At 47.9% G+C, this 13,673-nt stretch overlaps 1 protein-coding gene across 1 annotated transcript in view; it reads left to right on the forward strand.

Moving 5' to 3' along the window:
- The window catches only part of Prag1 (PEAK1 related, kinase-activating pseudokinase 1), a 38,009-nt gene that overhangs the window by 15,944 nt on the left and 8,392 nt on the right, over positions 1-13,673 (forward strand). The window contains exon 3 of the mRNA XM_048330539.1: positions 5,643-5,800. Coding sequence (XP_048186496.1) covers positions 5,643-5,800 — 158 coding nt within the window. The remainder of the gene's footprint in view (positions 1-5,642; positions 5,801-13,673) is intronic.

Below are 13,673 nucleotides of genomic sequence, written 5' to 3' on the forward strand. Positions count from 1 at the left end.
GTTTTCCTGTGCTTCTACAGGAAGTGCATTTTACAGAAAAGTCAGAGAGGAACTGGGGAGACGGAGCACCCAGAGCTGGAGAGCCGCTGCGGGCGGCCTCTGCCGCTGGTCCCCACCCTCGGGGGCTGCTCCCTGGGACCCCAGAGTCACCGGCCGGCCAGCCCGCCACGGACCCGGTGGAGGACCACACTTCGGACTGGGCTGTAGCATGGTAAGCGTCTGCATCCTTTGATGGAGGCATGGAAAGCAACTCTTTACTTCCTCTGAGTGATTTCAAAGATGCGCAGTCGATTTGAACTCTGTCCTTTGCACGTGGGAACGCAACTCTTGACTCGTTTCCTCGCTTAGCTCTTCGTGGTGACTGCGCTCTTTCCCCAGCCTAGGTGAGTGAACCCGCCGCCCGGCCGTCCGCCCGGGAGGCCCGCTGTGCCTCAGGGCCGAGCTGCCCACGGGGCTCGCGTGGGCCTGGCGGGCCCAGGGCGTTCTGGGCGCCGCTCTGGTTGTGGACGCTCGGGGATATTTTTAGACGCGCTCGTTCCTATGAATGAGGAAGTCTGGCAGATGGCTCTTCCGGCTGGACTTTTTTTTTCCAGCTTTCTACCACTGTCGGATGGGGACTGCTCTTGCAAAGCTCTGGCTTCCAAGGACAATGGGGGGAAACGCCATTCACGCCGCAGTGGCCGCAGCTGCAGGGGCGGTGGGGAAGGACGTTGTGCCACCGAGTCGTTTGTCACCCGGCTCTCCGGTGACCCTGGCCACCGTCGGCAGTGGGAGGCAGGAAAGGAAGCTGGAGCAAGGACGAGTCATTTGTCACCCGGGGACTAAAGACATCTGTGGAGGCCGCACTTGCTTGCGCTGATAAGCAAGCCGCTCTCCCAGCAGAGAGAAGGCCGTACAGTGTGTTCCTTCTATGCGCAGAAGCCAGTTCCCTAAGTTAAACGGCATCAGACCGCAGGATGGAGGCTCTGCACCAGTTTTGTGAAAGATAAGTCAGAGGGTCACTCGCGTGGGCAATGAGACATTTTTGAAACTGAATACAAGCGGGTGCTGTTGGCTCACCCCTGTAATCCTGGCCACGCAGGCGGCCGAGATCCGAGGACGGGCATTCAAAGGCAGTCTGGTCAGGAGTCTGCGAGACTGTCATTTCAAGTTATCCAGCAGAAAGCCGCCAGTAGCGGCGTGGCTCAAGTGTTGGTGTGCCAGCATTGAGGGAAAGGCCACACGAGAGTGCAAAGGCCCTGAGTACCTGCCCGCACTCGCACACGCAGAGCCCAGACTTGTTCTATCCTGTCGAGTGCGATCTTCGTATGATCTGGCTTCCCATCTGACAGAACACTCCGCCAGGGCTCAGAAGAAGTCGCGCTTGACATGGGAAGCCTTTTCCAGGGATTTCTGAGACGTCTGTTGCACACACAGGCTGGTGGATCAGTCAAAGCCATCTTGATTGTAGGTGTCGGCTTTGATGGCAAGCCGGCCTTTCATTTTAAACTGGATGTGGTTTTGCTCCTGGACTAAAGTGGCAATCCTCAAAAGGTGCAGGTGGAAACTTTCTGATACAGTCCCTGTGAAACGTGAGGTTTTGCTTCTCGGTTTTTGTCTTGTTTGACTTCGTAGGGTCAGGGGGTCCAACCCAGGACTCCACGCGTGCCAGGCACGCGTTCCACCTGCAGCCTCGGCTTCCGCTCCTCCCGGTACGGTAGTGTGTCAAGGGAAAGAGCACACCCGTGTGTGTCGGTGCGTCCCCTCCACAACTGCGTTTGTGCATTCCCATGCCCGCCTGGGGAGAGCCTGGACTTGGTGAGGGCTTCCAGGAAGGAAACAGCCGTTTTCTCTGTCTTCCATTGGACGCTCCCTGCCTTCCCCAAACCCCCACACCTACTGTTCATAGAACTGAGCCTGGATCACAGAAAGACACTGGTTTTCTTCCCCGTGTCCACTTGGTAAAACCATGGAGGCTCTGGCCTCTCCCTTGTAAGACCAAGATGGAGAAGGATTATTCGCCTCATCACTAGGGAGCTCACAAGGCTACCACAGGGGAAACTGGCTGTCCGGAGTCTGCCTGTTCCCTCGTGGGGGGCTTTGGGGAAGTCCTTCCGGGTCTTTCTGCGTCACTCTGGCTCAAAGGCTTGGGGAGTGGCCATCCTGGAGAAGGGGCAGGGGTGTCATTCAGGCTTTAATGATTTTTTTTCCTACCAAAAATGTGTATTTATCAAATATTTCAACTCTACCAAGTATGTACACAAAGATGTTTAAAGAGTAACTTAAATGACCTCTGCATGTCTTCACTAAGAGTTTTCAAACATTAACATTTTCCCTCTTTTAAGTTTTTTCTCTTTATTCTATGTGTGTGTGCGTGTGTGTGTGTGTGTGTGTGTCTGTCTGTCTGTCTGTCTCTGTGATTATGCTTTTGTGGTACTAGGGATTGAAGGGGCTTGAACATGTTAAACAACACTACCACTTCTAACCATTAGTGCGTTTACTTATCTGTGTATTTATGGTGCCAATTAGTTGTGTAAGGAGGTTATTTTGAAGTGCTACTCTATGTATCAAATGCATCTTGAAGCCACCCTCTTCCCTCACCCCTCTACTTCCAGTGTCAACGAGCCTTTACGCCCCAGTATAGTAGACATCCCTACTCAGTTCTCATCTCAACTTTCCATTGCTCCGCAGAGTAACTGCTGCCTTAGACAGCATCATTACATTTTATTTGACCTACCAAAGTTCATGTATTATATGCTTTAGTAACGTGTTTATGGTATCACACGGTGCTTGAGCCTTTTGTTTTACCCTTGACACTTTTTTTTAAAATATATGCACTTACTCTAGTTCATATGTTGTTGACTGCTACACTCTTTCCCACTGTAATCCTATGCCGAAAGTTATCTGTTCCATTACTGATGGGCAGTCGGGCTGTTGGCAGTTTTATCTGGCTGCTGGTCCCACAGTCAGTGTGAATGCCCGTGACCATATCTGAGAGTTTCTCTAGATCTGCTCCATCTAGTACAGTAGACGCTAGCTTCAAGTCTAGTTAGCCCAAATTATAATCTATGTGCTCTAAATGTAAAGCATACCAGATTTAAGGCGTGGGAGCAAAGAAAAGGCTGCAAAATAGCTCATTATAATTTTTTTTGATTACACATTAAAATCCCTTTTTGATGTATTATGTTAAAATACATTGCTAAAATTAAGATCACCTGTGCCTTCCTACATTTCTGAGTAGAATTACTAGAAAACTTGAAGTTGCACGTATGACTTGCTTTCTATTTTTATTCAACACTACTGTCCCAGAGAAGGAGTCGGTCAACTTTTCCCTACAGGCCAGCTGTCTTTTTAAAATAAAGTTTTATTGACAAACATGCATCTGTGGCTGCTTTTCTGCAGAAATGAGTAGTTGCAACAGTTAGTACATTCTCTGAGGCTCACATCTTTACCATTTGCCTATCTAAGCAAAAGATCTCTATTGGAGAATAATGATCCCTAACTATTTCCTTAAAACCCTGACCCACAGTAGAAAATGTACTTAATATCTTGATCAAATATACTCCTGCACATAGACAACTTTTTTGTGAATCATATATATTTCTCTCTTTATCTATTATATATATTCTCCTTATTTTGTATTCTCTTTATATTTATATTCTTTCTCTCTCTCTATCTATATATTTAGTTTTATTTTGTTGAAATAAACTGCTCATCAGTAACTGTTGTGACCCCCTAAGATTAATTAAGTCATTCATTCACTGTTAGTTATTAGAATGACACTTCTCGAGGATAACCAAAAATATACTAACTGGGTTATACGAATGTGCACATTTATCTTCCAGGATTCATTACATTATCATCGTGTGTGTGTGTGTGTGTGTGTGTGTGTGTGTGCGTGTGTGTGTGTGTGTGTGTTTTCTCACAAATGATGTAGGAAAGTTTGTTTTCCCATATCCTTAGCAGTACCTAAGTTCTTGTTTTCTCATATCCTGATACTGCTGGTCTGATCTGGTGTTAGGTATAGTCAGGTTACTTAGTAATGCCTATCCTCTTTCTCTGTGTGCCTTTTCTGCATTTATCTTTGTGCCTTTTCTGCACATGTCTTGTTCATTTTCATTGCCCCTTTGTAGTTGTCTCCACTTTGGTTCTGTCTTTTGATTTATTATGGTGGTACTGAGGTTTGAACTCAGGGCCTCAAACTCAACTCAGTTTATTTACATTGCTTGCTTGCTTAATTGGCTAGCACACAACTATTTGATCTACCTTCAACCTTGCTTTTTGCTGCTTATTTTGGAAATGGAGTCTTGTGGACTTTTCTGCCCTGGCTGTCCTTAAGCCACCGTCTTCCAGATTTCAGTCTCCTAAGTAGGTACGATTATAGACGTGAGCCACCAGCACTGGGCTCCATTCCTCTTTAGAATCGGTGTCATTCATGTTTCTTGTGGTCACAGGCATTCTTTTTATCTTCTTTACCAATCCTCACTCAATTCTGTGGTTGTGAACAGGCCACATACATATTTCTAAGTGTTATAGCATATTTTCCGAAGAGCATTTCATGATAGCAAACAAACATTCTCTAGATTTTTCTGTGAAAACCAAGGGATTCCGTGACTATGAAAACAAACCAGGGCCTGACAAAGGACAATCAATGGAGTCTTGTCTGTAACGTCATATGCATTCAGTGAGGAAGCTCTGAGGCAGATCAATACTGTGTTGTATGTTTCTTATTGCAGATATTGAGAGGTATCCTGGAGTAGAACAAGAAAGTCCTCAGGAAATATCAGTTTAGATAAATGTGGGTGATCGCTAATAGGGGAAGAGCTGGAATAATTGCTGTCTGTCGTACATCGGGCCAGCTGTGAAGATTCATGTGGTTCTTGGAAAGGGAGAAAGAGAAGGCGGTAAACTAAACGCTCTGCCTAATAATGGAATGCTTTCTCCAGGCCAGGGCGAGTTCTTTTTGCTTAAAGTTGGTATTCCCATTTCTTCAAAGGATGATAATGCACCCAAATATTGCACAGATAATCAGAGCAGATTCCATGATTCAAGAATAAAGGTGAAGTTACCTCTATTAGGCATTTCACTGGAACTCGGGTTAAAATTTAGCTAAATATTTCCTTAATTCCAAGAAACAACCTAGACTTTCCAAAGCCATTGCAAGAGAGTACCAGGCAAGTAAAGACAGACAGACAGACAGACAGACAGACAGACAGACAGACACACACACACACACACACACACACACTCTTTTAGTCCTAGATTGCAATTCATTTGGGATCTTTCAGACATAACTCCATCTTTATAGATCTCTGAGTACTGGCTTCTATGATGTTTCAATCCTTATGTTTGAAAGTCTTTTACGGGATGTGATAGATGGTGTGAATGTCTCAGCAATGGGATGCGACCGTGCAAGCAGCCCTTCCTACGTCTTGGCTTTGGTGCTTGTTTGATTTCTGTCAACTCTCTTGCCCTCACCCAGTAAGGAACTGTCACTCATGGGCGTCAGGTTTCTGGAGAACCCCCATTCTCCCTCTCTCTCCCGGATCTTTATTTTCTAACTTGCTGGCACTGACGAGGGCTCAACAACCTAGTAGATCACGACCCATCGGCCCGGTGTCCGAGCGGCCAGCAGCTGAGTGTGTGTTTCTGCCTTCTTCCAGGCACCTTTTAAAAATGAACAAGAGCAGCTCTGACTTGGAGAAGGCGAGCCACGGCTCTGCAGAAAGCCTCAGCCCTTCCTTCAGGGGCGGCCACGTCAGCTTCACCTCCGGCTCCACGGACAGCCTGGCCTCGGACTCCAGGACCTGCAGCGATGGAGGTAACACACCCACCCGGGGCAGACGGGAGCTGCAGGCCAGCCCTGGCTGCGGGGCCAGGATTTGGGAGGGCTGAACCCGGCCTGTTTCTTGCTCCTGACTTCTGGGTGAAGTTGACCCTACTAAGGACCCGTTAACCTTTGTTCCCTCGTGACTATGTGACAGAAGCCCATCCATGTTATACTTTGTAATTAGAAAGTGCCTTGGTGTGGTTGCAAGATGGGAAGTGGTTACATTTGAAAGCAGGTTGGAAGAGTTAGCAGCCATCTGTATGTATGTGTATATACGTACACACACACACACACACACACACACACATATACACAGAGAGAGAGGTCTACTTTCTGTCGTCAGGACTGGTTCTTAGTTGGGCTGGAGTTTGCACTCAGGCCTCATGCCTGCTAGGCTGCCACTCCGCTGCCTGATCCCCACGCCCTGTCCCTCTGAGCTTTAATAAAGGTCACACAGCGGCGTCCAGGCTGGCTGGGACCGTGGTCCTCCTCTGTATGCTACTCGCGTAGCTGGGGCGGCAGAGGCCGCTTCCGTGCCCATCTGTTGGTTGACCTTGGTCTTGCCACCTTTCCCTGATCTGCGCGTCCTGCGTAGCTGAGATGACACGCACGAGGCAGGAGCCACCATACGTGGCATCAGAATTCATCAGGTCACTGCCAGGCTCCCATTTTAACCACACTGTAGTGCACGCTATGTCCGCTCCTTATAACGCGGAGCTCTGACTTTGTGCGCTGTGCCCTGGGCGGGTAGTGTTTCGGAGCTCGCACCTCCCCGCCCCCCTTCCGTGTGGGTCGCGTGGGTCCTCTTTGGGCTCCCCTAGGCCTGCCTTAGCATGTTGCTTTAGAGCCGGGCTCAAGGCCTCGTCTTCTCATCCCTGTGAAAGCACTTTGCGTCAGAAAGCAACTTTGGAGGAGAGGGCTCTATTGTAAGTTCATTGCCGATGATATTTTTCTGTCTAGAAGCTAGATCCTGGCTAAAGCTCAAACACGTAAGTCAGACTATGGTATGTTGGATGGGAAAAATCTTTGCTAGCTCTTGCTTAAAAACAGGAAGTACCTTAGCCTTGATTTGGGAAGGATGTAGCCACAGGATTTTCATGTTTTGCAGACTTTTCCAGACTCCTCTCGTCTTCCATTTCCCATCCAGTTGTGCAAACCTCAAAGAAGTAGATTATTCCATTGAAAGCTGGCATCACACGCATGAGCTCGCGTGCTGGTTGGCTCGCCCCGTCTCCTAAGAGGCTGATAGATAGCAGGTTCCTCTGCCAGCCACGGCCCGCGTGCCCTGAGCAGAACTGGACTTAATCGCTTCACCACTGTCTTATCAGTCAACGATGTCTATTCTCACTCTGCTAAGAACTCGCTAGGAGAGATAAGAGTCGAGTAAAGGACAGATGAGTGGCTAGGATAAGATAGGAAATTGGTCTGTTCAGGGAATGAAGGCTGTTATTAAGGTTTCCAGAGAGAAAAACTCGAATGCCAAGTGCGGGCCAGGGAGGGGCTCGAGAGGGTGCCCTTGCGCTCCTCTCTGCGGCGTGCCTGCGGTCGAGGAGGCGAGGGTGACTGGCAGAGGGCTTTCCAAGCGGAGGAACAGTGGAGAGGAGCCAGGGCACGGGAGAACGCGTACGGGGACAGGAGGCCACCCCAGGTACCGTGACCGGAAATGGGACACGCACGGGCACGCACGGGCTTGGACCGCAAAGGCTCGGAGCACGCTGCTGGAGGTCTGTGAAACGGTTACTGTAGACCCGTGCTCGCTTAGGACATTTTCTCACATTAGTTTCTGAATAACGTGGGTTAAAATGAGTGTATTTTCCTGGCCATTTCTTCATAACAAGTTGATTATTCAGTGGAAAAGCACCTCAAGATTTGTATCCCTAGATCAACAAAGGGTCTGTACTCTGTCACTGGGCCGACTCCCAGGAGCTAATCTTTCCTATTTTCTGTTCTTTCATGTGGCTCTGTACCAGTAGAAGGTTTTGAACCGCGGAAGAGGTCTGAGGGCGTGGCTTAAGTGGTAGAGTACTTAATCTCTTAAGCACTGGGCCCTGGACTCTGTCCTCACTACCACGAAAAAATGAAATGAGAAAGGATGGGGAGAGGTAGAAGAGAAAGGGGAGAGGGGAGGGGAGGAGGGGGGCGGGGAGGAGTGGGGACAGGGTGCAATTCTAGATGCTGAACGTCAGCAGTGTTGGAAACTGCCCACCTCTTTCTCCTTGGGGCAACTAGCCAGTGCGTCAGACAGCAGTCAGTGAGTCGGAGGAGGATCAAGCCTAGAAGGGGCGGAAAGGGGCGGGAATGACTGTCAGCAGGAGAGACAGGAAGTTCATGGAGCTCAGCCCTCGCTCGCTCAGAGTGAGTAACAGCCTGGCCTTCCTTCATCAAGCACTGGCACTCCTCAAACTACCACCTGGCAGGAGAAATCACCCCGGAAGTCCTGAGAGAGACATCTGAAGCCGCCGGCTACCTACACTCAATGTGTTCTCTGCTTAGGAAGCAGGCACGTTAGCACACTGGATCCTAAATTCACAGGTCCAGTCCACGGTAGTACACCGGCGATTGATTATACTGTGGTTTCTAACACAGGGTGCAGCCCCGGGCCCCCAGCTACACAACTGAATCATGTGTGCTGTTCTGGGAAATCTATCACTGAAGGAGGAAGTGCGTATCCCGTAGGAAAACATACTCAGTTTTCAGATCTTTCAGTGCCCTGAGCTATGGTATTAGCAAAGTAAACTTTTATCTTCAACTCTTCTCTTTAGGCTGAATTTTTCTCTCTCTCTGTGTGTGTGTGTGTGTGTGTGTGTGTATGTGTTTCATGCGCGTGTGCGTGCCAGTCCTGGGGCTTGAATTCAGGGCCTGGGTGTTGTCACCAATCTTTTTTGCTAGACTAGCACTCTCCCACCTGAGCCAGACCTCCACTTCCAACTTTTCCGGTGGTTCGTTGGAGATCAGAGTCTCATGGACTCTCCTGCCTGGGCTGGCTTTGAACCGCCGCGCTCGGATCTCAGCCCTCGGAGTAGCTAGGATGACAGGCGGGAGGCACCTGCACCTGGCTTTAAGCTGAGTTTTAAACTATTTGCTGTCATTTCAGTCCAATTCTTACATGGTAGAAATTCAAACAATACGGGAAAGCGTGCAGTGAAAGTGAATCTTCTGACGTCCCTTGAGCTCTGCCACTTCACTTTTTTCTAATTCATCCCAGAAATTTTTTTTGCCATAACCCATATGTCACAAAATTCAGTTCTACATATATCTGTGCTTTCTTGAAGTCTTTGCAGTCAGGACCTCCAAGCCTGCCTTATGTTAAAGTGTTGCGTGAATTTTTTTCGTTGTATGAATTAAACGCTTCTCTTACCAATGCATATGTAGACTGTGTTTGTTACAAAACTGTAACAAGAACTGGCGACAGAGCCAGAATTTGGTGAGGAGGATCTCTAGGATAAATGTTTTTCTTTATGTTAGTCGACATTCGCTGCATAAGAAGGGTTTTACTGTGACATTTCCACATTATGTGTGTGGTGTGTTTGGATCAACCTCACCCACCCAATGACTCTTACCCATCCCATTTCCCCTTCTGAAGGCCATTTCAACAGGCCCCACTGTTCCTTTATATGATAAATTCCCAGGAGAAATAGAATTAATGGATCAACATTTGTATGCATTTCAATTAGATTTTACCAGATCATCCTCTGAAAAATGCCAATTTACCTTTCTATCAAACAGCATATGAAAACAAACTTTTAGTTTAACTACCATGGGAAGAAAATCCTTAATGATTATGTTATAACGAGAGATTCAAAGATTATAGTTCCAGAACAATAGTATGACTACTGGGCATAGGGTAGGGGGTTCTAGAGCCTGTTTCCCCAAACTAAAACTAGCTTCCCTTCTTTTGAATGCAAATCACATTCTTTTCTTGGTTATTCTTTCCTGGGAGGATTAAGTGATCTCCCTCAAAAATGCCGCATCGTCCATCCAGTTGTAAAACACGAGTAACACTCCTGGATCACTACCCTGTCCTTTCAGAAGCAAACATTCCTGTCAACGAAATCCTAGGTCATTTCTGTGTTAGTGCAGAATCTGTTCTGATGTGAGACGGAGCGAGAGGCCGCGCAATTCAATTCTCCTTGGGAGGAGAGGTTCTGTGCGCCGCTTCTGCGTCCTGGGCCTCCCCCCCCCCCCCCCTTCTGCTGGGGACCGGCTTACGCTGGCCCGGCTGCCGCTTCTGGGGCGGGGCACTGGCAGGGGGCCTCGGCTGAGGGATGGGCCTCTTTCACCTTTGGTATTTCGGGGCTGAAGTAGGCCGCCGGACTTGGGCAAGGTTTTCTCTGTCTGCGTTGTTCCCAATGCCTTGCGTTTAGTAAGAGTTCAGAAGATACTGACTGGTGAATGGACAGATCCATAAAGCTACTTGCCTGTGGACAGTGTTTTGTCCTTGTCTAATAACAGATCCAGCTCGGTGCTGGTGACTCACGCATCTGATCTTAGCTACTCAGGAGGCTAAGATCTAAGAATGACGGTTCAAAGCCAGCCAGGACAGGAGACTCTTGTCTCCAGTTAGCCACCCCCAAACTGGAAGTGGAGCTGTGGCTTAAAGGGGTAGAGTGCTAGCCTTGAGCAAAAAAGCTCAGTGACAGTGCCCAGGCATTGAGTTCAATCCCCAGGACCGGAACTAAAACAACAACAACCAAAAATGCGGGGCACTGGTGATCTCACACCTGTAATCCTAGCTACTCAAGAAGCTGAGATCTGAGGATCATGGTTCAAAGCCAACCTGGGCAAAAAAGTCCCTGTGAGACTCATCTCCAATTCACTATTCGTAAACCGGAAGTCGTGCAGTGACTCAGTGTTAGAGCACTAGCCTTGAGCAAAAGAACACAGGGACAGTGCCCAGGCCCTGAGTTCAAGCCCCATGACACATACAAAATCCCTAGGAGAGTTCAGATTTTTTATCTTTAAAGACAGGTAACTGTTGCTTTATCCTACTCAAAGTTTGAGAAGAGTAAACACAAAGACTGAGAGCTTGAAGGTACCTCCATGCTTGCCCTGGCTCAGCTGTGGTCAGACAGCAGCATTGTGCCTGGAAGAGCCGAACAGGGCTCAATCCAAAGGCTCAAAACAGGACCAACCACTTCCTCTTTCATTTGGCTGTAGAAACAACCAAAGTACCTATTAAAACCAGCAAGAGGAGAGCACTCTGCCATAAGGTAAACCTCATCGCCCCACCACGTCTGAGCTTTTACCCTACATGTCTACGTAGAAGTTAACCTGTCTTCCTTAACCATTGAATTCTCAATTTCTCCTTTGTGTTTTTGAATGTAAGGAGAGCGAACTGGTGTGCCATTCCCTGGGGGCTGGGGCGAGGCTTTAGGATTCCATCCGTGTGCACATGGGAGGGATTCTGGGTATTCTTTCTGGGTAGATTTCTTCCCTTATGTGCATAACAACTTAGGCCCTGGCATTTGGAGTCCTCTAATCCAGTTCATAAACAAAATTATAAAACGTAATGCAACTAAAACGTAGATGTGGTGTCCATTCTCATTCTATTTTTATACTTACTTGGAAGCTAGAATCTGGAGACATTGCATAAAACAAAGATAGACTTGAAACCAGACCAACATGTAGTCAAATCACTTTCATGGTCCTTTGTTCCTGAGTCCTGTTGGGTGCTGAGCAAAGTTGTTTAGGATTTTTTTTTAAGGCCTATTTTCCTGAACTAGTGGTTTGCCTGTGATTTTGAAACTATTTTGGGACACGTGGGCATGTTTGCCCTTCTTTCTGGCCTTTCTAAATGCAGAATTACAGCTGCTGTGTTACCTCAGGCCATGTTTAGGGAAGACAACAGTTTGCCAGGAAAGTGGCAGAGTGGGTACCCTCTAATCCCAGAGGAGACACTCAGCCTGTCAGCTCCTTCTAGAAACGGTTGGCATCCATTTCAAAGTAACGCTAAGAATATGAACCCCTAAGCAATTAGGGGGCTCTGAGATGTCTGGGGCCAAGTGACCTTTGACCTTCTTACCACTTTAGTCCGTATCTAGAGAGCTTTAAGAACCCAGAAGTCTCCCGACGCCTGGTACCCCAGACTGACTTACCCAAGTAGTGATGACTTTTAGATCTCATCAAAGTCACCCAGCGACTCACCTCCCACCAGAGCGGTGCATAGACTCCGCTGCGGGGGGGGGGGGGGGGGACAATCAATCGCGTCTCCCCCGAGGCTGGGACACAGCCGCTGTAGCTCTGTAGCCTACTTTGTGATCTAAGGAGTGAGAACTGTAGTGGATTGTTTCTTACAGAAATTCCTCACCATCCTTCCAGATTAGAAGTGGCCAACTCGAGATGGAGGGAGTGGGTGTAGAATTAAGATAGACGTCTTGCCGAGACATACTATGTTGGGGAGGACCTGGCGCAGAGCACGTGTTCAGAGACGTTGAAGACGGAGGGAACAGGTGGAATTATTGGTGCGGGACGAGGCCAGGCATGCAATCCATCCTTTCGTAAATGAGGAACTTCAGCTCCACAAGGCGGTTGGCTGCTTAAAGATTCTTCTGCCATTCGCCTTCCGGGCTGAGTAGAAGCAGAAAGGAACACATTAGTCACATCTGAAGATATTAAAGAGGAAGAGGAAGAGGCCAAAGCAATAGCAGCCGAGGGACAAGCCAAGTATTGCTTTGCCACCCCCCCCCCCAAAAAAAATCTCTTTAAACATGCACACACCAATCAGAGGAGCCCATCGTACCAGCCAAGACCCTGGTGAGTTAGAACACAGCCTAACACCCCCCCCCCACCAGCAAGCTGTACTGGGAATGCGGTAGGAGGTCTGACCCCAGGCAGGCAGGCCTTCCATTTCCAGAGGCACTAGTTAAAAAGCTAGACCCAAAGAAACATGGGTTGCATGACTTACCTCATTTGTAATACTTAGAATGTGCCTATAATTCAAGTAAACCCAATGGGTAGTAAAAGACAAAAAAATTGCACATGGACATGATAGTTAAATGATCTCTCTGGACTCTCAGGACTCTGTTTAGAGTCCTGTTGAATTTATTCACGCAGTGAGACCGAAGGAGACTGTTCTTAGGAGACAATCACAAGGGCTCAGTAGCTTTGTGCAGATGATCATAGGAAGTGATGCTTACCGAAATGAGCTCTGAGAAATGGAAACAAAGGTTTTTAGTTGTACTGTCTGCGGGCCTTCTCCCCTTTTGTCGCTATTTTTTATTTCTGTACCTTTTGTCTTATATGTAAGTGTATCTGGTTTAGGGGGAGGCACAGAAACAGTGGGACAAAGTGTGAACCAATTCAGCAGTGATCCTCACTAGACACCATGTTGGAAGTTAACTCTACAACTCGGGGAGAGGAGGGTCGGGAGGGTAGGACGTGGGAGAAAATGAGGGAGGAGGCGACACTGTTCAGGAAGAAATGCACTCATCACCTGACTTACGTAACTGTAACCCTTCTGCAGATCGCCTTTACAATAAAAACAGAAGAATATCCAAATGGTAGGACTTAATAAGAAAACAAAAGCAAACAACAAGAAAGCAATGACCAATCTGGAGGTGAGAACTGAGTATCGGGCTTAGGGAGCAACTCAAGCAAAGGGTAGGTCCTATTTCAAAAACTTCCAGCTTCCCACCGCCCCGGGCAAATGCAGGAGACCATGTCTGAAAAACAAATAACAAAAACAAAGGCTTAAAGGTATGGCTCAAGTGGCAAATCCCACCAAACAGTGACTGTCCTGATTCAAATCTCAGTCCTGCCAACAAAGTTTTAAAAGCACGGCCCCGCCAGTCAGATCCGACCTCATTCCATTCCTGCTTCTCGTCTCTGCTCTGATGATGAAGCATGGAGACTTCCTGTGGCCGCT

This window comes from Perognathus longimembris, chromosome 21 (genome assembly GCF_023159225.1).
Source record: "Perognathus longimembris pacificus isolate PPM17 chromosome 21, ASM2315922v1, whole genome shotgun sequence".
Taxonomy (NCBI): Eukaryota; Metazoa; Chordata; class Mammalia; order Rodentia; family Heteromyidae; genus Perognathus; species Perognathus longimembris.